Source organism: Dysidea avara, chromosome 1, assembly GCF_963678975.1.
Source record: "Dysidea avara chromosome 1, odDysAvar1.4, whole genome shotgun sequence".
Classification (NCBI taxonomy): domain Eukaryota; kingdom Metazoa; phylum Porifera; class Demospongiae; order Dictyoceratida; family Dysideidae; genus Dysidea; species Dysidea avara.
In genome coordinates, this window is record NC_089272.1 from 15,419,609 (window position 1) to 15,446,925 (window position 27,317).

Consider the following 27,317-nt stretch of genomic DNA (forward strand, 5'->3'; position numbering starts at 1 on the left):
CTCAAATTAATTTTTTAGCAAAATTTAATATTACAATAACTCAATTACGTCCTAAAGTTCTGTTTAATGCTCACCATGTGATCACCTAAATTTCCAAATGCTGCTTGTCATCTTTTGCTGCTGACCCCTTCAACTTGAAAAGATGCAATTCTTTTAAATATGGTAGAGTATAACGCAGTGCAAAATACAGTACAGCTCAAATGCAACCTCGTTTCACAAGATTGCAAGCGATTATAAAACTCACTATTTAAAAGGTGTGACACCCATTTTGCTCACGAGTATTCATCCCAAACTAAACAAGATGAATACTTGTGAGTAGAATGGGTGCCGCTGCCTTTAATTAGCAAGTTTATTAATCGCTCGCACTCTCACGACATGATTGAGTGGTACCATACACATACAGTACTAAATGAATTGATGCTGTGTTGAATAATAGTTTGAAAGAATGAAAGTTATTAAAGGACACATGTCTTCTTCTTCTACTTTTGATTACGCAATTTGGAAAGTTCGTTCTTACAATTATATGCAGATATATTCTTAAGTAACAAGCACAGCATAACACATTAACAAATAACTTTATTTCAGTATTTGTTTTACAGAATTTATTCCAACAATTACACTACAACCATCTGGTGTCATGCAAGCAATGGTTGGTGAAATGCAGGACATTGTTTGTTCAGTAACAACAGCCTTTGGGACAGATGTAAACGAAGTAGCTCTGACCTGGGTAGGACCTGATGGAGTTATAATAGAGGATGACAGGGTATCTATTATTCCAACATTTGCTGATGGTAATACGTACACAACAATCCTTCAATTTGACTATCTGATGGAAGGTGATGAAGGAGTATACACTTGTGATGTAATGATTGGAGAAAACATTGAAACACTGTCTGTGGAACTGCAGAACATTACCAGTAAGTACATGATAATAATTTGTTAATGAATCCAAAGGTGGCAGCCTAGAAATGGCCACAATGATGTTGATATTAATTATGCACAACCAAAATTGATTTGCATTAACTTCATTGCATTGGTTGCCACTATTGATTTCACAACTTTATTTACCCTAGGCTGCACGCGTTTTGCACATCTTGGCTGTTTTTGTGTGGATTTTATTTCTTTTTATAGGCCCAAATCCTGGCCATTAGCTGGCTTTGGGGTTTATTTTTACTCACATTTTTTCTTATCTACAGACAAAATGATAATTATTGAAAGAAAAGTTGTAATTGCATTGTTTATTAGAATTTTATTGTAATTCTCTAATAGAGCACACATTTGTGAAGAATTCTAATAGAACACACATATATCATTCTGGAATTTCCATTGGAATATCTATGAAATACAACTTTTACTGGAGTGTATTAAGTAGATTTTAGCTAGAATTTAATGCTATTGAGTGAGGTAACCAGCAGTGATAGCAGTGGCCCAGTAGTTAAAGATTTGGGTCTTTAGTATGCAGTTCAGTGCTTTGAATCCTGGTAAGTTTTTTCTGACATTTTATGCACATTTTTACCCCATGGTGACTGTTCTATTAGAGTATCTCAATCCAACATTCCACAGTTGTTTGGTTTTTGCTTTGTATGTTACATCTTTGCTTGTCTAACCATTAAAAGTGCTGCTATAATGGTTAACCTAGACACACACCAATTGTGAAGTTGTATTACATTTGTAAGCTGTAGCCTTAACAAACTTTTGACCTTTTATGCATAAATGAATGTTCATAGCAGCTTGGATACTTATCAGTTCCTTGAAACTTAGTATGTAAATTCATCATTATATCTGTACCAAATTCCAAGGTAATAGAATTATACATTTATGTCAGTTTTTGCAGAGTTTGCTAAAAGATCCCATAGACCCCTTAAAAGAAGAAAAACAATAATAAGATTGAAACTTTGGGTTCCGATATCTTATGAATGGATGGGGTGAATATAATCAAATTTGCTGTATGGCCTACCCTACCCAGCAAACAGCTATAGTACAAAAATGGTGTTCTTTGAAGAAAGACCAGGGAGCTATACAGGCATGAAAATTGCATTTGTTCTTCTTGCCAACATGCACACAGTGTGATGCACCAGCTTTCTCAACGACTTCATCTATAATCATGTGATACCTGTTATTGTTTAATCTGTTAGTTCCAAGTCCTGTGGTAAATTTGAGAGCTGTAACTGATCAGATTTCTGGACAACCACTTACACTGGAGTGTAATGCAACAGCAGTTAGGGGTATCACAAGCAGTGTGGATATATCAATATTATCACTGGAAATATTTGAAGATGTAGATCCCATCATAGTTGGTAACTCAGCAGTGTATAGTGCAACTTTCACACTGGATGAATTGACTCCATTTGATAATGGTAGATTTCTAGTCTGTTTGGTAAATATTAATGGTACCACCTCATCAGCAAGTGATGCAATCACTTTGGATGTCCTAGGTGAGGAGTGTAAATCTGTCTCCCTAAAGATGTATAGACAGTTGATATGTACTGCATTGTATATCTAATATTTGCATACACTATCTCATGTTCTAACAGGTATGCATGTAATAATACACAAAAATATGGTTCAGGGCTTGATTTGGTGTGGATGGATTTCACTGCATAAGAAGTGGTATAAGGAATAATTTATGTTGGACTTAAATTTCACTCTCAATCCTCAGCAGTGATAAGAAAGCTAACCAACTATTAGGTAGAGATTTTACAATGGCAGATTTCTAGTCTGTTTGGTTAATATTAATAGTGCCACTTCAGGTGATATATTAATTTTAGATGTCTTAGGTAAAGATAAAATCATAATTATATGTATTGGTATGTTTCACCTTTGTTTGAAGTTAGTATATACGTATACAAATTGGCAGCAGTTTTTATCTGCCTACACATTCTACTATGAATAATGTATAAATAGTGTGTATACACCTGTACATAGGTCATTGGTGTAATGTATCTAGGTGTTTATCAGTGTCTTGTTTAGCAACAATAATATATGTAACCCAGTCTGGGAAAACCGGTCTTATTGCCTATTTAAAATTGAGAAATGCCAGTTTTAAGCATTCAGTGTGTTATAGCTTGCCAACGGTAGAAGCTATGTGCAACAACTTTTCACACATTTTACACCAATTACTTACCTTCAAGAGCATCAACAGTAGAAGTAGCCAACACTTAAGTTTGCAGCCATTTTAGATAGTTTTTAACTTACTAGGCAAGCTCCAAAGGGGTGGGTGGCGGGGGCTGGAATCAGGCAAGAGACTGTTTTGAAAAATTAAAAAGGAAGGCATAAGGATGAATGAGGCCAAGTTATGAGCCACTCAGGTATCAAAACAAAAGCACATTTACAGCACAGGTCTTTGACCGCTCATACGGATCGCCACTGTGCATGAAAAAAGTAGCCAGCGGAAGCAGACCACTTGAGTCTTGATTGTGAAATTGAGTGATAGTTTATTCATGTAGTTGTGTGTTCTTAGTGAAAAAGCAAATCTGCTGTCATGGGTGATAAGACCGGTTTTTCCCAGACTCAGTCACATATAACTGTTGCTGTACATATGCTAGTAGCATGCACTTTTAAGCAATTCTTTTGTGACAACAATACAATTACAGTTTATATCATTATATACAATATCATGTGTAGCACAGTATGTTGCATACAAATTATAAACATAGCTTTATGTTATAATTTTTTTTTTCAGTGATTTGTAATCCAGAAATGGCAACATGCTTATCTGAGGTATGTACATATGTATATCAATGTATGTGTGTGTTTAGATCATTACATAAAATACAGTTAGCAACATACTCTTGCAGTGCAACAATTACTGAATTTATTTGTGGGTACTTAACACATGACCACTAGCTAGGCAGTATAACCCTAGATTAATTCCTTGTAATATTATGGTGCAACTACTGTATAGTCAACATTTTTTAAGCATAAAGATGAATTTACAGCCTCCCTTTTGTACAATCCTGAAAGTAATCAATGATCCCCAGTAGTAGTTTGTAACTTCTGAAATATCTACCAATTTAGCTGAACTCACTACATAGTAACTTATAATAATTTCTACTACTGGGTTATATTTGTAACTTTGCAGAAGTTTCTACAGGTTGCTTGCTACGTAGCTGAACTCTGTACATAATAATTTATCATAACTGAAGGCTTAAAGCATTAAATTATCTATTTTATTTAATACACTGACATAACTATTATTGAAAATTTGTAGTAAGCAATAGTTTGGTAGGTATAGTAAGCTGGAACTGATGAAAGAACTGTATGTATAATGCTGGCAGAGTGAAGACATATACAGTAGTGTAAGCATTGGACCCATTTATGCGAACAAATTTAGCACTCACAAATATTTTTTGATTTGCATGGATAGTCTGCAATGATCAATAATGACTGTGCATTTCCTTGCATGTCTACAGCTACTGTACATAGTACATGTATTGATGTGTCTCAATTCTTTGAAGTGTTATGGTGAATTTTCATTTTTACTAATAGTTTTACCCATTTGGGTTTGATACAAGTGATGGTATAGTAGGACCAACCCTTGATGGTTCCTCACCACCAGTTAACTTGACAGAAGATTTCATCTTTTTTGACCAAACTTACAGAAGACTGTTTGTAAGTGAATCATGATGTAATTGCAGTACTGTAGTGACTTCACATCTTTTATTTGAATCAATAATATAATTTTGCATAATTTCCTGTAGAAACACAGGCAAAGCTTTTCTATCTTTAGAAAGTACCAGTATAGTGGAAACTCAGTTACCCTAACTCCTTGGGCCCAGGGGTGGTCCACAAGTCTGTATCTCTGAAACTGTGTGTAAAATAATCTTAAAAGTAGCACAAAGAACATTTTTGAAAATTTCAGTATTATCAACTATCCTAATAGAAATGTCACTACTCTAACAGAGCAGTCATTTCTATAGTTCAGTTAACCAAGAATCTGGATAAGTGGGGTCTGGATAACTGAGGCTCAACTGTAAATGTTTCCTTATGTCTCACATATTTTAGTATATATATAATGCTGCAAGTGCTTTGAATAAAGTGCAAGGCATGCAGCCATGATGCTAATAAAGCATGAGGCAAGGCTGAGTGATTTATATAGAATCAAGGCAAAGTGCTGACTGCTTTATTATTGGTATATATAGCATGAGCAAAGCAATTTTTAAAATTATTTATGAAATGTTCTAGTGGACATGTAGTACATATAATCAGTAGCTTCTAGCTAGTGATTGTTGATTATTACATTGTGCAGGTCAACAACAATGGAAAAATCACTTTGGAAAATAGTTTCAGTCAGTTTAATCCTACCAGATTTCCTAGAAATGGTACAGATCAAGCAGTGATTGCTCCATATTGGGCTGACGCAGACACCAGAATAAATGGGAGTGGAAACGTGTTTTTTCGAGAGACCACAAGTGCTACTTTACTTCAAAGAGCTTCTAGTGAAATACAAAATGGACTGTCTATGTCATTTTCTCCAACTCACTTAGTGATAGCTACATGGGATTCCATTGGCTACTATAATCAAAGAACTGACCGGGTAATTGTACATGCATAATTTATACAATGTGTTAAATATGGAGCTGCAAAACTGAAGGTTATTGTACTTGCTTGAAACACTTTTGTTGTAGTGCATCATTTACCAGTTGTAAATCTTCATAGTTAGGCTTAAACCAATTTTATGCTTTAAAAACAGTTTTATTATTGGGTGCATCCATTTAATGGACTTGACTACTGGACTCAAGTAGTTCTTATTTCTAGCCTTTTATAGGTGTATTGAAATGTTTTAGAAATCAGCTCCGTTCACCATTAAACATACTTTTTATTGACAGAAACCACATGAAAACCTCGGTGTAGTTCAGGTGTTGAACGTAATTTACTTACTGCTTGCAATAATATAAGAACAGTGTGCATACATGCATGTACGTCTATGGAAAACAGGTATATATATATATATATATATATAAGACAGAAACCAGTACTAACCTATTCATTATATACACTGTGTATACACCCTGTACACAACATACTGTATACTGTGATTAGCCATTTTTGGTATATGATTGTGACTTTATATCTAAATTATATTTTGTGTTTATTTGTATGTAGAGGAACACATTTCAATGTGTGCTTGCTACTGATGGAGTATGGTCTTTTATAATATTCCTGTATGCTGATGGACTGATACAATGGACTACTGGTGATGATTCTGGTGGAACAAATGGACTTGGTGGGAATGCAGCAACTGCTGGATATGATGCTGGTGATGGAGAGAACTTCTTCAACATCCCAGGATCAGGGACTTCAGAGATCATTGGTATTACAAGGACCAGCAATGTGGGTAATCTCGGAATGTGGATATTTAGTACTACTCAACAAGGTGTGTAATGGTTCATCTACTGTTCTACACACTGTATATGTGTACATAATATGAACATACATACTTATACCATAATAATATACTTTCACTCAATGCTAAACAAAATTGTGGTGAATTACTAAGAATTATTCATCAGAAATATGATGATGAATACTGGTAACACAATTTAATATTTTATGGGACAACTCACAAATGTTGTAAATGTAGTACACAGAACTTATTGTAAATTATCAAATTCCTCTTTATTCACTTAACAAAGTTATCCATAAAATTATGTATTTATTAGGGATGCAACAATACTGGTAAATATCATATTGCATATTGCCTTTTAAAATATTGCAATATTTTGCTGTAGTACAATATTCGGATTACGGCCTTTAGCGTTGTTAAAGTGCTATACTTGTGTATTTAACTCATGGAAATAAGCTTCATAAGATACAGCAGATAGCATTAGTGTCATGTGGTGTACACCCACCAGTCAAAAGCTGCTTATAATGGACAACAGTTATTAAATAGGTATTACAGTACAAATAGGCAGTACTACAACCAGCACTGTTTGTTTAGGATATGTGGCTTCTAAAACAGCTACATTCTGGTGGCTTTGATGCCCACCTTCCAGGAGGGTGGCAGCTGAATAGGCTAATTATCTACAAGCCACAGCCCATTACAACCCTGCAATATTATGCAATATATTGTGACACAGCAATATATTGCAATAAGCAATATATTGATATGTTTCATCACACATACTGTATTGTATTGTGATAGAAAATATTGTAGTATATCGATATATCGATGCATTGTTGCACCCCTAGTATTTATCAGTGATCAGTGATTTAAAACTTTAGTATATGCAGTATCTTGAAACTAGCTGTCACTTTCATTTCTGAAAAATCCTAAGTTTACCATTATCCAGACTGCAGGGCTTGCTATAGGGTTCTCTGGAAGTATAACTGGAGCAAATTAAAAGATAGCAACAATATAATATTCCTAGACGCATGTTTAAGATGTTGAAAATACTATAAGGTGGTTTTGTGAGAAAAAAATACTTTAGACACTGAAATTGATGAAACTATGATTAACTAATTTAGGGTTTACCATTTCACCACTTCTTCATTGAAATGTGGTGAGTTTGGTCTTTGCTGTCAATTGTTGGATCTTTATAGTCAACTGCTGGAGGGGGAGGGTTACTTCCAGGCCCCTGCATCTGAAGTCTGCGACAATTCAAAATTACTAGAATCACTATACTGTATTTATAGCAGTGTAACTAATGCTACTTAATGATGGCATTGACAAAAGTTGCTAGCTAGTTTCTGTAGCTATGCATTTTTAGAAGAATAAAAGCTGTCAGAAACACTAGAAGCTACTGTAAAAGTTCTCTTAAAATGTAAAACTGAAGCTGCAAATTGTTATTACACAATCTTGCATTTAATACACAGATATCATTGTTACCATTGTAAGTGATCCTCCTGGTAACCTTGTTGATGATGGTAATAATACTTTTGAACACCTGATTGGATCCGACATCACTTTCACCTGTGAGGTCAACTCTACACTGACATTTAATGATAGTGATTTTATTTGGGCTTGTTCTACTGGATGTTTTGCTGACATGGAAGTGGAACAGACTATTAACATCACTGAAATAGAAGTAACTGACAGTGGAATATTAAATTGCTCTATCATCATTGATGGTGTGGAGTACACCAGTGAACCATATGACTTACGAGTATCAGGTATGTGTATGAATTATGCAATAAGATCAAACATGTTTAGTTATTATTATAATTTGTTAACGATGTAAAGGCAATGCCTGTATATCCTGCATGGGTGTGTACATTGCATCTCTTAGCTAGTCACCTTGCATATTTATACCAAAGTAGCTATTCTAATTATTATCCATTCAAATGCTGTAAATACTGTTTAATAAGTCCCTTGTTAGTCAGAGAAAGTACCAGGACTAGGAATATCTTGTTACAGCATCATCATTACTAAATTTGTCATTAATGCTTCAAATTTCATTATTTTCTTCTCTGCAATTAATTTTTTATTTCTAACTCCTATGGCAAATTCAGTTCAATGCTTGATTAAGTAACGTCTACAATAGAATAATACATTTAACATACAGATTTGTCTTATAGAATTTACTCAAACAATTACACTGCAACCATCTGGAGTCATGCAAGCAACTGTTGGTGAAATGCAGGACATTGTTTGTTCAGTAACAACAGCTACTACTACAGACACAAGTGAAGTAACTCTTACCTGGGTGGGACCTGATGGGGTTATAATAGAGGATGATAGAGTGTCCATTATTCCAACATTTTCTGATGGTAACACTTACACAACAATCCTTCAATTTGACTATCTGATGGAAGGTGATGAAGGAGTGTACACTTGTGATGTAATGATTGGTGAAGATGTTGATACACTGTCTGTGGAACTCCAAAACCTTATTAGTAAGTACAAGTGCAAGTACACTTTACACATGTGACATAAATTTTTCATAGTTCTAGATTAAATATTAACATATTGGTAGAAAATGATAATTGTAAGATAACACGGTATTATATGGCTATAAATTCAACAGAGAACCAATTGTCGTTTAGTATATCTATACCAAAAACAGCCAAGCTGTGTAAAAGAGTGCAGCTCCCCTATAAAGGCCAGGACGGAAAGTTGTGAATCAAAAGTGGTGGCTAAACAATGGCTGCAATGATGTTAATGCCCATCATTTGTAATGGCTCATCATCCTGGCTTTTTGGAGGGGGATGGGGTGCACCCTTGGCATTAACATCATTGCAACCTTTTCTTAACCGGTTGCACAACTTTTTTCAACCTGACTTTTTTGGGCGAGCACACCCTTTCATCGAAGCTTGGCTGTTTTGGTAAAGATATCTTTTCTTTTGTAACTGTAAATCCCAAAGCCGGCCATAGGCTTGCTTTGGGGCTTCTTTTTTACTTTTCTTCTTTCTTTCATGCAGAAATAAGATGGAAACTTTTAAATTTGTATGGTCTGTTTGAAATTGTGTAATCAATGTTAATATGTAACAAAATTTTTAAAAGGGTGGCTTGTGTCATAGGGAGATTTGTGATGTAATTGAACTCTCTACAGGCTGACTTTGTATGTAGCTGAGTTCTCTACATGGTGGCTTGTATTTTAGCTGAACTCTATACAGCGAGACTTGTGTAGCTAAACTCTAGAGGGTGACTTATTTGCAGTTGAATGTTCTGCAAGGTGACTTGTTCATAGTGAACTACTGTATCAACGGAGGGTCAATTGTTTGTAGCTGAACTCTCTACAGGGTGGCTTGAAACATAGTTTACTTTCTACAGGGTGGCTGGTATAGTATCTGAACTCTCTACAATAGGCATGTGCCTATTATGCCGGCATAATTTTGAGAATAATACATAGATCACCAATTTCATGAGAATAATTCCAGAATAATTGGACGGTTAAAGACGTAAATTTAAAATTATCAGATGTTTACAGGAATAATTGGGGGCATGTCTATTCTTGATTAACCAGAAGAAAGAGCTAAGCTACTAAGAGTGATATATAGCTGACATTATTATGCTGAAAAGGAGCTGAAAGCTTCTAAAAGATCGATATACTCTAACAGAACGCTCAAATACTTTAGTAGAGCAGTCAGATCATTTCATGTTAATAATCTGCAGCCAGCATCAGGGATTCAACTGCATGATTATCTGCAATTCTGAAACTTGTACATCTAATACCAGTGTATCTTCTTCAAGTCTTGATCATTTCTATCAAAATTAGTATGTAGCTATAACCATAGCTTTAATACACCAATAATTTTAAAACACTTTAACTAATGCTGCAGTTTGCAAATACTGTAGCTATTCTAAGTCTGTTGCAACTACTTATGGCTAGAAAAATTAATGATGTGTAAGATGGAGCACTTCATTTATTCCCATTAATCAATTCTGGCAAACTACTTAGATCAGCATCTTGAAAACTACTGTAAGTGACTAGCTACAGAGAATTAATTTGGAATAACAAGAAAAAAAGAGTAATGGGTGAAAATTTTGGGAAATCCTGGTAAGAATAATAGGTAAAAGTTTGAGCATAATAGGCTCAGGCCTACTCTATATGACCTGTTAAGAAGCTGAACCCTAAATGTAGCTGAATTCTCTATATACATGGTGAATTGTTTGTAGCTGAAGTCTCTACAGATGACATGTTGGTTATGTGGCTGAATTCTCTACAATAGCTGAGCTTTTGACATTGTGAATTGTTTGTTGCTTAATTTTCTATGTTGAGACTTGTTGTAAACGTGAATTGTCAACAGGATGACACTTCATGTGGCTGAACTCTCCATAGGGTGACTTTTTGTTACACAGTGACTTCTTATGGAGATAAACGCTCTACAGGATGACATGTAATGTAGCTGAACTCCCTACTGGGTGACTTGTAACATACTGTAGCTGAACTTTCTTCAATGTGACTTGTAATGGTGCTGAACTCTCTACAATATTACTTCTTTGCAGCTGAACTCTTTACAGGATGACTTTAATGTAACTGAATGCTCTAAGGGAATGACTGCACTGTTATGTAGAACAGGTAGGGGATACAAAGCTTCATTTGTAGAAGTGGCTATGTAGTCAAATGAAAATACAAGCTGTGGTAGTTTGAGGATAGGCTTGCATCAATTATGCCAGCATAATTTTTGGCATTGTAGGGGATGAAAAGCATAAAGCATAATGCTGGAATAATGGAGTATAATTAGGAGCATAATGGGCAAGTTTCCACCATAATAAGTATAACTTCTGCTATAACTGTCACAAAGTCAAGGGTTAACCTGTTTTGAATGGTGAAATGAATCCTGATAACGTGCAGAAAAATGCAGAACTAGCTACATGTTTACACCCCTCGTGGGTTTGAGTTTTTAAGGACACATGTGGTCATGTTCCAACTAGCACCAAGGCATGGCAAAGCAGTATAGCTGAGCTTCAATCATTGAATTTGTACTAGTAATAGCATGGGTAGCAGTGAAATTTGGGATAAATACCATGAGTGTTGTATTGGAAATTTACCATTTCCAATACAACAAGAGTGGTATTTATCCCTAATTTCACTGCTACCCATGCTATTCCCAGTTAATACCATACTCGCTGCATATACGCATGCTGTGCATTAGCGTTGCTATGTACGCAATTTGTCACTATGTACTAAACATGTGTCAACACTAATTGTTAACATAAATTCTAGCCAATGAAATTGCAATTACAACTTTTTCACTGCTGTCAGTGAAATATGGGATAAATTTCACTGCTACTATTGAGACTTTTGTACGGGCAGTGAAACAGGTATGGTATTAGGTATTATATAATATGTCTCATTGTCTGATTTTGAATAAAATATGATAATTTTTATGATGATTATGATTATTGGAAGCTCGATTGGAAAGCAATACAATAGAAGCTTTGATGATAATAAGGTAAGTGTTGAGTCAGATAGCTAGTGAATGTATGGACATTGAAAATAGTGCATGAGGTCTGGAGTGAGACTGAGGTTAATATCAAACCAGGAAAGTATTTCAAAAAGGTTGAGATTCTCTAATAGAACAGTCAAACACTCTAATAGAACAGTCATCGCATGCAACAGATATAATGAGAACCATTACGAGCTTATCACCAGGAGGCTAATATGTTCTTGGCATGGTGATGCTAATGCAAGTTACATATTATACTGAGCAGTTGCTGTCCTTTGAATGCCAATTGCTATAACTCAGAAGATCAAGCAGAAACGATCGATGCATAATATTTTATTTGCATACAAACTACAAAGATATTAGACAATAAAATGTCTATAGCTTCTGAGGGACTATAGATATGCCCCTAGACCCCCTGCTCTAATAGAACGAACTCTGGAACACATCTACTGTAATTTCAAGTTATTGCTATTATTTGTATGTTGCAGTTGAAGTGACACTTCTCCATTTACATTGTATCATATGAAAAACTTCTCTGCACCAGATCTGCTCTACACAAAGAAAACAAACACACAATAAAAGCATAATGCATTTCTGTAAAGCATAAAAATAAGCATAATAGGCAGAAAATTGGGGAAATTCCAAAAAACATAATATGCAAATTTTGGAGTATAATAGACTCTAGCCTATTTCAGGAATTGAACCTAGTATATGTAATTGGAATGTAGAATGGAACCACTATGCTGTGCTGGTACATGCTGTCTACCTCCCTCAGTTTTTTTCCTATAAATGTGAGTCAGTTGGTATAACAGAACTACACCTATGTAGTAAAGAAGAAATGATAGTTGAACCCGACATCAACCCTAATGGTAACCAAGGTTTGTGTAATAAAATCATTCACTGCCTACTGTATGTAGATAAATTTTTATTGAGTTCAATGGGAGCTAAAGTTAGTCTGGTTTTGCTGGGATGGTCATTATACATTCCCTCCGACCCTATTTCACTTTGAACTCTCTGAAAACTTAACTCCATATAGTGTACCTTCTTACAACTACTGTGTTTGATACTGATGATGCAGTGCCACATTTAGTTGAACACTCAGCCCGGCTTTGTAGAGTATCTTGATCAGAGTGATCATGGCCTGAGGCCATGTGGCCATGATCACTGGCTTTCCATCCTTTTCTAGTCACATTTTGACTTTGTGGCATCTCTGAACAAGGTTCATAATACCATTACATTCCTACATCGAAAATAAAATATACTTCAAAAGTTCAAAGGGTAGTTTCTACTTCAATTTTACTTCCTTGCCTTTCCTTGTAAATTTTCAATTTACTAAGCATAAATATATTGCAATGGTGACTAAGTATTTTTTCCAGCTAGAAGCAAACTTTTCTGTCTAATAGAACGGCACTATTACTGCTCCAAAATTTTGTTATGCATCTTCAATTGTGAGTCAAGATTTCTTTTGAAAATTTGATATTTAAAAATATTGTTGTAGTTTTGAGAATAATGAAGACATTTTAGAATTAATAAGAGCATAGTGAGAACTTTTTGGGAGAAATTCGGAATAAAAATAATGGTGAAAATTTGGAGCATGATTCCCTAAGGCCTGTTCCGCATATTGTATGTGTGTGTGCTTAGGACTAAATGCTTACCATTTCAGTGTATAACTCTGTTACCGTATGTTCACTCTTTGTTCTAACAGTTCCAAGTCCTGTGGTAAATTTGATAGCTGTAACTGATCAGATTTCTGGACAACCACTCACACTGGAGTGTAATGCAACAACAGTGAGGGGTATCACAAGCAGTGTGGATATATCAATATTATCACTGGAAGCATTTGAAGATGTAGATCCCATCATAGTTGGTAACTCAGCAGTGTACAGTGCAAATTTCACACTGGAAGAATTGACTCCCTTTGATAATGGCAGACTTCTAGTCTGTTTGGTAAACATAAATGGTACCACTTCAAGTGATACATTAATTTTGGATTTCTTAGGTAAAGATATAATAATATTTGTATGGTTCACCTTACGTAGCTTGAATATTTAAGAGATTTGTGCATAAGTTGGCAGCAGTCTTTTATGTGTATCTTCCCACACATTATACTATGAATAATGTATAAACAACATGCATGCTTGATAGGTATTAAGTTTGTTGTAGCAACATAATAGATATAGTTATTGTTGTAGCTGCATTCTTATGCAGTTCTTTGGTGAACAATATTACAATTATAATAATGTAAGGTTAAGTATGATACAGAAATTAACACCTTGGTATGGTTTCCTTGCATGAAGTAGAGTACAATCATATATTTTGAAGATAAAAGGAAAGGCAAGGCACTCATCAGAATATGAAGAGGCACATGCCACAGTTGAGTTTGTTATTATGGTGTTCACGTGAACTGGTTATAAGCTTCATTTAGCTTCTAACCTTGCAATGTGGTCTGGCATGCAAGTTGGCAGACATACCAAAAATTGGATTTTGGTTATATATTTTTAAGTTCAATAGTCAGCCTTTTGTAAATTTGTAAGTGTTTCCTTGTTTTTAACAGAGGATTTGAATCATTTGATAATGAGACTCTTCTGTAAAAGTACCTTTCATCATGTATGATGTGTATTTCTGTGATGGTTTTATGGCAGTATTTTGATGTGCACCATTCATTTTAAAGTTGAAGCCTACTAAACATTACTACTTGATACCATTGCATGTGTATTTAAATAATATAATTTCTTTGTCAGCTGGCACTATCACTGCTTTCCTACTCTTATCCAAGCATATAACTTTCAAAAGCAGTGATTAATTGCTAAGTTAGATATCCGCCAATTTTGGTTTCACAGTACATATACTTTAACACTGTCTGATGATTTTGAATTGACATTGCATCCAATCAATCCCACAATAATGACTCCACCTACATATACACCAATTTAGTGCCCCATTATTTAAGTTGGTAAGAGACCACTGCCTCAAATCTTTTTGTTTTGTTTTAATTTTTAAAACAAAAGTTTCACCTTGATTTTTTAAGTCCACAAAGATCCTTGCGCTAGGTCTCTAACCTGTATGCATATGAGTTTGTGTATACTTGAATTTTTGTTTATCTTTGAATAGAATCTTCAGCAAATACATCTTCAATAGCTATAACACCCTTTACAACAGCTACACCCCCAATTACAACAATGGTAGAATTTTCTACACCAGTTACAACTGTTGTACCATCATCTACACCAATTACAACTGTGGTACCATCATCTATACCAGTTACAACTGTGGTGCCATCATCTATACCAGTTACAACTATGGTACCATCATCTATACCAGTTACAACCGTGGTACCATCATCTATACCAGTTACAACCGTGGTACCATCATCTACACCAGTTACAACTGTGGTATCATCATCTATACCATTTACAACTGTGGTACCATCATCTATACCAGTTACAACTGTGGTATCATCATCTATACCAGTTACAACTGTGGTACCATCATCTATACCAGTTACAACTGTGGTACCATCATCTACACCAGTTACAACCGTGGTACCATCATCTACACCAGTTACAACCGTGGTACCATCATCTATACCAGTTACAACCGTGGTACCATCATCTACACCAGTTACAACCGTGGTACCATCATCTACACCAGTTACAACCGTGGTGCCATCATCTACACCATTTACAACTGTGGTATCATCATCTATACCAGTTACAACTGTGGTACCATCATCTACACCAGTTACAACTGTGGTATCATCATCTATACCAGTTACAACTGTGGTACCATCATCTATACCAGTTACAACCATGGTACCATCATCTACACCATTTACAACTGTGGTATCATCATCTACACCAGTTACAACTGTGGTATCATCATCTATACCATTTACAACTGTGGTACCATCATCTATACCAGTTACAACTGTGGTATCATCATCTATACCAGTTACAACTGTGGTACCATCATCTACACCAGTTACAACTGTGGTACCATCATCTACACCAGTTACAACTGTGGTACCATCATCTACACCAGTTACAACCGTGGTACCATCATCTACACCAGTTACAACCGTGGTACCATCATCTATACCAGTTACAACCGTGGTACCATCATCTATACCAGTTACAACCGTGGTGCCATCATCTACACCATTTACAACTGTGGTATCATCATCTATACCAGTTACAACTGTGGTACCATCATCTACACCAGTTACAACTGTGGTATCATCATCTATACCAGTTACAACTGTGGTACCATCATCTATACCAGTTACAACCATGGTACCATCATCTACACCATTTACAACTGTGGTATCATCATCTACACCAGTTACAACTGTGGTATCATCATCTATACCATTTACAACTGTGGTACCATCATCTATACCAGTTACAACTGTGGTACCATCATCTATACCAGTTACAACTGTGGTACCATCATCTATACCAGTTACAACTGTGGTACCATCATCTATACCAGTTACAACTGTGGTACCATCATCTATACCAGTTACAACTGTGGTACCATCATCTATACCAGTTACAACTGTGGTACCATCATCTATACCGGTTACAACTGTAGTACCATCATCTATACCAGTTACAACTGTGGTACCATCATCTATACCAGTTACAACTGTGGTACCATCATCTATACCAGTTACAACTGTGGTACCATCATCTATACCAGTTACAACTGTGGTACCATCATCTATACCGGTTACAACTGTGGTACCATCATCTATACCAGTTACAACTGTGGTACCATCATCTATACCGGTTACAACTGTAGTACCATCATCTATACCAGTTACAACTGTGGTACCATCATCTATACCGGTTACAACTGTGGTACCATCATCTATACCGGTTACAACTGTGGTACCATCATCTATACCAGTTACAACTGTGGTACCATCATCTACACCAGTTACAACTGTGGTATCATCATCTACACCAGTTACAACTGTGGTATCATCATCTACACCAGTTACAACTGTGGTATCATCATCTACACCAGTTACAACACCATCTACACCAGTTACAACTGTGATAGCATCACCTACGCCAGTTACGACAATGGTCTCATCATCTACACCCTTTATAACTACAATACCTCCCACCACAGCTGTTTCTACTAGTATTATTTCACCTTCACCAACTCCTATTGGTATGTTAATCATATTATGTCAACATGCTTATAGGAAATTGCATTTGTGTTACCCATTTACTGTAAGTAGCTAGTAGTAATAACAAACCCATGAGAATTTATCAATCATAATTCTTCACTAACAGGTCCTTTAAGATTTCTGGAATTTGGTGATAATAGAAGATATATTACAAATCGTAATGGTCCAGATGCAGCTTCAGAACCAATTTCATTGCCTTTAGGATTTCCTTTTGGCTCAGAGGTTCACACTTTAGCATTCGTAAGTTTGTATATTGCATTGATACTCATCTAATTCATGTGATATGGCATAACAATGAGAATGAGATACTGTACATAAGCATACTACAGTAGTTTAAAAAATTAACATCTAATTTTCCTAGAAAATGAATTGTATTGTTTACCAACGGAGCAAATAGCTGAATTTAGAAATGTTGTTACAAGAACACACCAGTATAACACTTACACTAAATTGTTTACACAGTCACACTACACTATTGCAGTGGTTCAAAAGAAATATCGAGAAGCAATATGTGCTGATTTTTGGTCCGGCTATCAAACTAACCAATCCCAGTAGTGTACAGTAAATAGCCAACTTTTTAATAACCTCTAGCTCCATCATTCTATCTCAGAGTAATCATCATCACATGTCAAACCATTGCACACCATGTCACACGATACCATTCTACCAACTCCAGACAAAGGCAAATCATACCTGGACACTTTGTAAATTCATCCACCTCCATAATTTTTAGCACCTCTGTAGTAGTAGCAGTAATACATAGTTGTTGTAGCTTTCAGTGAAGTTGTTTTTGCCACATTACAGAAAGCAGCCATATTGGGACCAGTTAATGTTCTTAGAAATATTAATTTATGTACAGTATGATGTAGCTAAGGATATTAGGTCGTTGTGACACTAGTGTTGTCTGTACATGGTACATGTGGAATTTCATTCAATACATAGTAGTACTCTAATAGAGTGCACATTTTTTGAGCACTTATAATACAATGTGTATAGAATGTTCTACAACGTGACAATCTAGAGTTTCCATAGATACATCTATGAAATTATAAATATTTTGGTACAGCAAACTAGAACTTCTATTTATAAAGTAGGCGAGTTGAGCAACTGACAACAGTGGTAAAGGGCTCATGTGTACAAGAGTGGAGGTCCCTGGTTTGAACCCTGTTATTTTGTCATTTTTGTGCACTTTTTATTTTTTTACTTCTCAGTGACTGTGTGCTTGTTCCACATGTTTGGTTTTTGCTTTATATCTCCTTAGCTAATACTCTCAGTACTTTCAATCACCTAGCCTATCTGTTAAGTTGTTTCTGTCAATATTACCCTGCAGGCATGAGAAAAATTGCAGTTGCACTTTTGGAAAATCACTCGTAACTTTGCTCCATTTCTACCAATATTGAAAGATACATGCACTATTATATGCTATTTATACCCTCCAAATTTGAAAACAATCCAATAGGGCTTTTGGCAATTTTTGTCAGTGTTGTGAAAAGAAAATTAACAGCAGAAGAAGAAAAAAAAGACAAACTTTGAAGGTGCATATCTCAGTAACCACTAGACTAATTTAGAATGGAAGATATCTCACCCCAAGGGATTTATTGCAGTAAAATGGGTTATTTCTGTTTACCGTTACTGAGGTATAAAGGTGTGACAATATTATTGTCTTGGTTACTGTAAAATGCACACTGCACCAAAATACACTGCCTTTTCCTTGGCCGCATGACACACTATCATTTGTCCTGATCCACAGGTGTACAGTAGGTGACATTCCTTGTTTCACTACTTTTATTTCTATACCTAATTGAACTTACTGTTCCAAATTTTTCTGGCAATTGTTAAATATTATCAGAATTTTTGTTTAGTGGTGAATATGATGACTGGTGTTTTGTTATTCCTTTCATATAATTATATTTAGGTTGGGACTAATGGAATAATCTCATTTGGTCAGCCATTTTTATTCTGGATTCCTGAACCATTCCCCGGTGGCACAACCAGTAGGATAAGAAATGTCCATGTGGTTGCCCCTTATTGGACTGATAATGACATTCGTAGAGAAGGCAATGTATCTTATGAAGTGTTTCAACTACAAGCTACTGGTGCATATGGAGACCAGTTACTAGATGATGTCAGTAGCTATATAAGAGAACGCAACACGTCTTCAGATTTTGCAGGAACTTTTATGATATTGGCAGAGTGGGAAGGTGTTCACTCTTATCCTCATGGTGCTAGCAGTGCCTCGGATGATGATCCTTTCCTTGCACAGGTACATATATGTACTACTACTGTATTTTAGACACAGTAAATCACAACATTCTTAACTTGTGTCACAAATGTAATTTTTGTAACTTCTTAGACCAACACTTACCAGGCTGTAGTGATTACTAACTTGGAAGAATCCTACGCACTTTTTATATATGAATGCAATTTGATTGAGTGGGCTGGTAGATTTACATTTCCTACAATTGGATTCAACTCACCTTCTACTACTACATTTATCAACCATCCATTTACTGGACAAAGCAATGCCAATGAAGTAGCATGTAGAGATAGCAATCTGCTGTATCAAATTAGTGTTTCTCAAAGTGTTATAGAAGAACAAAGACGAATGTGTGTGCAGTGGTATCTTTCAGATATAGCACGTTTTGGTCAATCCATAGCTTTTCTGGACAGTATCACAACATCTTGTCCATGCAGTATATCCCAAGCTTTCTTTGACCGTAGATTCTTTGTAAGCCGTTTTGGGTTCCAAGCCAGATTTAACACATTGTGCTTTCTTTTAAGATTTTCTCGTGGTAATGATAGGGAGTGTTGTTACACTTTGGAATCATCTATGTTTGGATCATTGATCACTGATCCTATGGATGGAGGTTCTCTATTACTGTTTGATGAACGTACAATCGAATCATATGAAGAGAACAATTTTAATCCAAAGTCATTTTGTTGCTCTGACTTTGTTGGATTATGTAACTTGTATTCTGAACGACGGCCACCAAATGATTGTGCCAGATACAGACCACCAAGAATAAGTGAGTGACTATGTTTGAATATAATTAAAGTACTCATATATACTTTTGATAGGGTGGTTTTGGGGTGATCCCCACTTTACTACTCTTGATGATTTCACATACACCTTCAATGGAATTGGTGAATATGTACTATTGAGAACTATGGGAGAGGTCAATGTAGAGTTTCAGGGTAGAACTGCCTTAGTACCTAGCTCCAATGCCACTGTGTTTTCTGCTTTTGCTATACAACATGAAGACATTACAGTTCAGGTACATCATATTGTGTTCTAATTAAGTGATACTTGCATAATATTAGTATACAAAGCACAATTATTGTTACATTAATCTAAAGTTCAGCTCATTTTTGTACATTTTATTATTCTTGGAAATTTATATATACGTATATATAGCTAGAGGTAAAATTGACACTGAAACATGAAATTACCATTCTCATTTTATAGTCAAATGAATATAATGTACATTGTATAGTATGAATAAGTTTAGGAAAACTGCTTAGTATTATTATAGGCAAGCTGCTAAGTATTATTTTACAGAACTTTAATCAAATGAAAATTTTATACCTCATTTTCCATAAAGTACAGTTTAACATAAAGTACAGTGTACAGTTTAATTACCTGAAAGAAGTGTTCTGCTAGACCAACAACTGTATTTTATGTATATATATATGTTAAAGCATTGCCTTAATTGTGCTATATGAACAATAAAGCACTCGCCGCTTGGCCTTGATGCTGATAAAGCACAAGGCAGATGATTTATTGAAATTCTAGTCGTGTAGCTTTACCATGCACTAGGACTCATAATTAACACGTGTTGCACAAATTATTAGCAGCCTGAATGCACACAAACTAGTTTATAACAAAGTAACTCACTCGTAGTTCACCATAGTTTGGCATAGTAGATCGACGTTCATCGCGTATTTGGCAGATTTTGGTCAAACCCCACAATCGATTCTATTGTGACACATGGTGAAGTATTTCCATGATATCTCCAGGAGTTGTCCATTAACATTTACAAAGTAACAACAACGTTACCTTCTTCCACCCATCATCGAAGCATTTAGATATGTCTATAATGGCAATCAAGTTGTAGGAATTGTGTTGGCGGGGTAATTGACCACTCAGCTTGGTGAGGGCTATCAGCCTTCACTGGCTTGGGTGATTAGTTGCACTGGAATTAGTGCCATGGGCTATTAGCCTGCACTAGAGCATGTGGGAAACTGTGCTTTATTGTCCACAAAGAGTGCTTTATTGCACTGCAAAGAGTGCTTTAATGTACGATTAAAGCACTCTTTGCAGTGCAATAAAGCACTCTTTGTGAGCAACAAATCACTGTTTGCCAGCCTAAAGTGTACTTTATGAAATTTAAAGTACACATTTTCCTTTGATTTTGCCCATGCAAAGTTTGATAAGATACTGTGTTTCAAAGTCTTATAAAAGTAAGGCATCAACAGTGTTTTGTCAGCAACCCCCAGGACAACTGGGTGTTGCCAAACATAATACCGTAGCTCAGTAATCAGCACAAAGTCCACAGAACATTGCTAATGTTTACAAGATAAAAACTTGTTGTTAGGAATGTGCTGATTTTACTGGAACTTTTTATTGAAAATAGAGCAGTCAAGATGTATAGTGCAAACTGATGAGCATACTATAGGGAAAATTTTGGGGCATTGCTCAAAAGCCTAAAAAGTAACCTTAGAAACATAATAGGCTCAGGCCTCTTTAAAGATATCACATGTACTTTTCGTGTTTTTCCCTATTAGTTGGGTGTTACAAATGGAGAATTTGATGTACTAACAAATGGAAGTGATGTTTCCACTCAATTGTCTATGACTGGGTCTAACATTTCTGAATCTACTTATTTCCTTGAGAGAAGTGCAAACAATTCTGTGTTAGTGCAATTTCCTTCAGGATTTGGACTCACTGCAAACTATTCAAATGGAATACTCAGTTTTGTCCTTAGTTTACCTCCGACATTTAACAGCACAGCACAAGGATTGTTGGGAACATTTAATGGCAACATTTCTGATGACCTAATCTTCCGAAATGGCACTTTGTTATCAGTTAACTCATCTGATGCAGAAAAGCATGTGTTTGGACAATCATGTATGGCAAGTGTAATAGTAATATTCATGTAATAATTGCACTAAACTTTTTCAGGGCAAATCACTGAAGATGAAAGCATTTTCACATATACTCCTGGTGATGGCGTAGCCACTTTTTCAGATCCTGACCATGTACCACCATTTTTGGATGAAATTAGATCCAGTCTGGAAGGAAACAGCAGTCTTGTTGAAATCTGTGGGAATAATCCACAATGTTTGTTTGATGTAGAACAAACTGGTGATGCAAATGTTGGCATGGATACTCTGCAATTTGAAGAAGAAGCAATGGATCAAGTTGCAACATTAGGTACTAAATAGATACTATGTAGCTAGTGTAATCATTATGTCACCTTCCACAGACACCTTTCCACCCAATATAACTGCTCCAGCAGTGTTTATGGCCACAGTTGGCATCAACTCCACATACTCATTTCTGGTTACTGATAGTATAAGTGTTAGTATCATGGTCAATGGGCAATTTGAATTACCTTCAAATGTGCAACTCACTAATCTGTCAAATGAAGATTATGTACTTACATGGATCCCATTAGATGTGTCTGAAGAGTTAAACATAACGATTGTGGCTTTAGGATCAAGAAATGTGTCATCTGTATTCAACCCTCGTGTGCAGTTGTGTGGTTGTGTGAACAATGGAAGTTGTACTGAAGCTGGTGTTTTAAACCTTCAATTTCCTTTTATTGTACTGAACTGTGAATGTCCCCCAGGTAAACATTGCTTATTTATAATACATCTGCATTATGTATCATGTATGTGTGTGTATGTAGCTTATGAAGGAGACTTTTGTGAAAATGATGCTGATGGTTGTGCTGTAACATCTTGCCTTGAAGGACAGATATGCACTGACAACCCTGCACCAATGTCTGGTGCAGAGTGCACTTGCCCTGATGGATACATCACCATTGACTCCAAATGTGATGGTATGTAAATTGTATAGGTTGAAGGGGTGGGTAGCTGTTTCAATACTGTGTGAATGTGAATGTTAAGTTCTTCATAGTAATCCCAGTGGTACTTTGATCAGGGATCAGTGATTCATACTCAGCAGTGGAGGGTCATAATAGTGTTACATGTGGTGACTGTCCTATTATAATATTTGGCTGACTTCTCTATTAGAGTATCCCAATCTTGTGTACATTTTTTAAGGAGGGGATCCCTGTGCCCTCTCCCCCTGGATCAGAAAGCGTAATTAATTTCTATCATGTCTACTCTACATCAAAAACTTCAGTCTTGAAACACCTTAGCTTTGGGGGGCTGCACACCCAGATCCCTGCTTCCCGGTGCACCTCCCCCTAGGTCTACTCCTGGATCTTTAGCTCTGTAAACTTCACAAAATGTCATCTACATACATACGTGCAGTACTTTTTACTACTGTCTTCTTGCTTTCTTTGGCTACTTTCTGGCCTTTACTTACATCAGTCTCTTGAATGTTTTGTCCTGTAGTGATGTCTTGGAAGCTGTCATAGCAGTGGATGAGTCCTACGAGTTGGGGTAGTTTTTTTGTGAAGATGTGGCAAGCCTTTTGCTTGACAATAAGCCATGTGTGGATTTTATGAAGCAGAAAATTACGCTGATATTATTATTCGCCCATCATTTTCTTCATCATTCTACTTTATTTATTGTCACCCCTAGAGCATGTTTGTAGCATGGCATCAAATCTTCTTTATATAAAGGACAGTAGATAACAGGATATATAGTATTTGTACACACACACACTGTACATGATAACTAAACCATAGCTTGCTCTAATTGTGGTGTGGAACAAGCCAAAGCCAATGGTGAATCATAGTTCCTCAGGTTCCTCAAACAGCGTTTTCTTCAACTACAACCAAGTCAGTGTTGCACTAATTCTAAAACCAGATGACCAGTTAAGTGCTATCCCTTATTAAGTAGAGTTAAGTAATTAACTGTGTATGAAATTGTCTGCCTGCCTGTCTGCCTACCTGCCTGTCTACTGGCCCACCCACCCACCCACCCGCTCGCTTTCCTTCCTGCCATCACAAGTGCATTTTAGCATACCACAGTATGTACATACAATGTATGCATCATGGACTTATCTTTGTCCTTCTTTGTGTCCCATTTCTTCTCACTGACAATGTGAGGTGTTGATTTTCTATAGTGCATGATGGCTTCCCTATTATTTTTTGCAACAGAAATCATCTTTATTTTCCATCATGTCTGGATTGATCGCAGAGATGCTTTTTGTAATATTTTTCTTTTATAATGCTGTGTAACGGGCTGAAAATAGCTGAAAATGTTGTGTAATGGCCACTTCTTTTTTCAGTAATTAGATGAAAATATTAAGTCTGACATTATTCTGTTGGTACATTATGTGCTGGCTCATCAATTATACAAAAAAAGGTAAACAAACAAGTAATCTATACCCATGATTGCAGTAGCTATTAAATGTTCACTTGCATATCTCCAAGTGTAGTTGAACTCCCTTATTTCGCAGTTTCTCTACCTTTATTGCAATTAAATTTAATACCTAATTTTTTTTTGTACTTGTGTATTTCATTACTCAGTGTTTATACAGTTTGAAGATTTATTCCATACATCATGTACATGTACACAGACATTGATGAGTGTATGGAAGACATTGACAATTGTACACAACTACAAGAGTGTGTAAACACAGCTGGTAGTTTCACCTGTTCCTGCATAGCTGGTTATCAGTTCTCTTCAACATCTTCATTACTCTGTGAAGGTAACTACTATTTGTCCAATGACAAAATTGTATATGTTAAAGTTTGTGTACTTCTGTTCTACAGATATAAATGAATGTGCTGTGCAAAGTGATAACTGTCAACAAGATTGTATTAATACCATTGGATCATTTAGCTGTAGCTGTAGAACAGGATTTGTACTGAATCCTGATAATATCACTTGTAATGGTATGTAATAATACTTCATTTAAAATATATTATTAGTGTGTGATACATTACAGTTACAGATGTATGTTCTACAAGCCATAACTGTAGTCAGTTGTGTAGTGCTGCTAGTGGAATGGAAATTTGTAGCTGTCAGCGAGGATTTCTCTTAGAAAATGATAATGTATCATGCATTGGTAATAACTGTGTTATAATTCCCCACATATTGATGCTATTAATTTTGCACAGATGTTAATGAGTGTGATATTGATGGGGCCTGCAGTCAAAACTGTACTAACGTTGTTGGCAGTTTTATATGTTCCTGTAATAATGGTTATACATTGGACAGTGATGGCAGGACTTGCAATGGTAAATTGAGATGCTCATTAATAACTTTATACATTACAGCTTATTGGCCTCTAATCTATTATTAGCGTATGTTTTCACTTCAGTGTTGTCTTTTGTTTAGATATCAATGAATGCTTAACCCTCCCATGTACACAGAATATGCTGTGTAATAACATTGATGGTAGCTTTGAATGTCTGTGTCCTCCTGGTACAGTAATGAGGAACAATGAATGTTCAGGTAAGCTACAATAGTTTAAATCATACCATGAAAGAACTCATACAGGCATGAAACCAATGTACATGATTTTTAGTGGTACAGTACAGACACAACAATTTTCACCAACTTTGATAAAAATTAATACTTCACTTTAGTACAGGAATTGGTTTCAAGGATCAGATATATATTGAAATGTTTTGTATAGCTAGTCTTATAATGTTTGCAGCAATAAATATATAAACTGTCACCCAGGCTATGTTAAGCAGGTTTTATATAACTAAAAATTTTAGTGAGTTTAGTTTTATAAATATAATAAAATGCTATTAATGTAAGCTTTGTTACAATGCATATAACAGCATACAGTACACAATCTTATTACATTTTGTTGTATAGTTACATGTACAGTACATAGTTTTGTACTTTTTTGTGTACTAACCTGTCTATCTCATTTTCAGCTGTGAATTGCAGTGAGGGCATGGTATATCTACAGTGTGGTCCAGCATGTCCTAAAACATGTAATGATGATGATAATGTTGACTGTCCTAGTGGATGTGTTGAAGGATGTTTCTGTCCAACTGGAACAGTATTGTCAAATGGACAGTGTATAAATGAAAGTGATTGTGAAGGTAAAGTTAATACTGTACCTGCATACATATTGATTATTCTTTGTATGTTGTGTTGTAATAAGTATTAGAAGTGTAATGTTACAAGGTAGACGGATCATAGTGCTTAAACAAAGGGATCATCACCTGAAGTGCAAATTTACTTCACAATTCAGGTTATGGTCCTCCTTGTTTACACTGCACTTTCTAGCTTTTAAAATTCATAAATTTTCCAACTTGAAATTCCCTTTCCAACTTTTAAAACAGTAATGATTTTGTACACTTTACAATTGGATCTACATACCTGCCAAATAACTAACAAAAAGTTACAGCATATCGGAAAATATTGTTACAATTTTTTACTTTTATAGATATCATAAACAATGAATTATTACACCTTATAACAATGAAAACAAAATTTTAGTATGGTAGTACTTTAAGTAGGTATCAGGACGTATAGACTCTTGCCCAAGAATATCACCCAAAAACCAGCCTCAGTTTTCCTTCATAATAGCTTGGCAGTTTGGTTAGGCCATATTGATGTCTTCAAAGTGATCTCAACTCTTCCAACAAATTTTTAAAGTATATATGTTGAGCTGAATTTTCTGCTAATTAATCAACACACTGACAGATGGGCTGACTGACTGACTGACTCTTGACTGTATAGCTGGAAATTTTCAAGGGATAAAAAGTGTCACGTGAATGTTCAAATCTCACGTTTTTATTATGAAACAATGAGTGGTAATACACGTGACCTGTGATTATATTGTTGTGTAGCTGTCATCCCTCATGAAACTCACAGTAGTTTTGTACCCCATTATACACTAAACCATGAATTGTTCAGTAGCCATATTATATTGTATAAAAAGTAAGTCACATTGTGTGTATTTTTCCTTTAAATGATTTCTTCAATCAACACTCTACCTCTGATCTATGATTATTTACAGGTCCTACTGGTAAGTGGCATATTTTGTGTGCATTGTAAGTTATTGATTTTATTCTTATACTTTTATTTGTTGCTGGCAGTTAATGTGCTGCTGTACTCTTACCTTGTATGTTAAAAATTGGTCTAAACTCAGATGATAAACATTAGAATTATAAATACA

The 27,317-nt window shown here is 35.6% G+C and overlaps 2 protein-coding genes across 2 annotated transcripts in view; one reads left to right on the forward strand and one right to left on the reverse strand.

Moving 5' to 3' along the window:
* The window catches only part of LOC136257520 (uncharacterized), a 258,968-nt gene that overhangs the window by 216,955 nt on the left and 14,696 nt on the right, over positions 1 to 27,317 (reverse strand). The window lies entirely within an intron of this gene.
* The window catches only part of LOC136261071 (uncharacterized), a 49,101-nt gene that overhangs the window by 20,441 nt on the left and 1,343 nt on the right, over positions 1 to 27,317 (forward strand). The window contains exons 13-36 of the mRNA XM_066055068.1: positions 600 to 917; positions 2,136 to 2,435; positions 3,683 to 3,720; positions 4,489 to 4,611; positions 5,249 to 5,536; positions 6,106 to 6,376; positions 7,816 to 8,112; positions 8,518 to 8,835; positions 13,538 to 13,831; positions 14,944 to 17,013; positions 17,139 to 17,272; positions 18,948 to 19,295; positions 19,386 to 20,058; positions 20,111 to 20,307; positions 21,818 to 22,160; positions 22,215 to 22,466; positions 22,519 to 22,884; positions 22,945 to 23,097; positions 24,750 to 24,881; positions 24,946 to 25,068; positions 25,122 to 25,241; positions 25,294 to 25,413; positions 25,514 to 25,630; positions 26,065 to 27,167. Of these exons, the coding sequence (XP_065911140.1) occupies positions 600 to 917; positions 2,136 to 2,435; positions 3,683 to 3,720; positions 4,489 to 4,611; positions 5,249 to 5,536; positions 6,106 to 6,376; positions 7,816 to 8,112; positions 8,518 to 8,835; positions 13,538 to 13,831; positions 14,944 to 17,013; positions 17,139 to 17,272; positions 18,948 to 19,295; positions 19,386 to 20,058; positions 20,111 to 20,307; positions 21,818 to 22,160; positions 22,215 to 22,466; positions 22,519 to 22,884; positions 22,945 to 23,097; positions 24,750 to 24,881; positions 24,946 to 25,068; positions 25,122 to 25,241; positions 25,294 to 25,413; positions 25,514 to 25,630; positions 26,065 to 26,303 (7,634 nt within the window). The 3' untranslated portion in view covers positions 26,304 to 27,167. The remainder of the gene's footprint in view (positions 1 to 599; positions 918 to 2,135; positions 2,436 to 3,682; positions 3,721 to 4,488; positions 4,612 to 5,248; positions 5,537 to 6,105; positions 6,377 to 7,815; positions 8,113 to 8,517; positions 8,836 to 13,537; positions 13,832 to 14,943; positions 17,014 to 17,138; positions 17,273 to 18,947; positions 19,296 to 19,385; positions 20,059 to 20,110; positions 20,308 to 21,817; positions 22,161 to 22,214; positions 22,467 to 22,518; positions 22,885 to 22,944; positions 23,098 to 24,749; positions 24,882 to 24,945; positions 25,069 to 25,121; positions 25,242 to 25,293; positions 25,414 to 25,513; positions 25,631 to 26,064; positions 27,168 to 27,317) is intronic.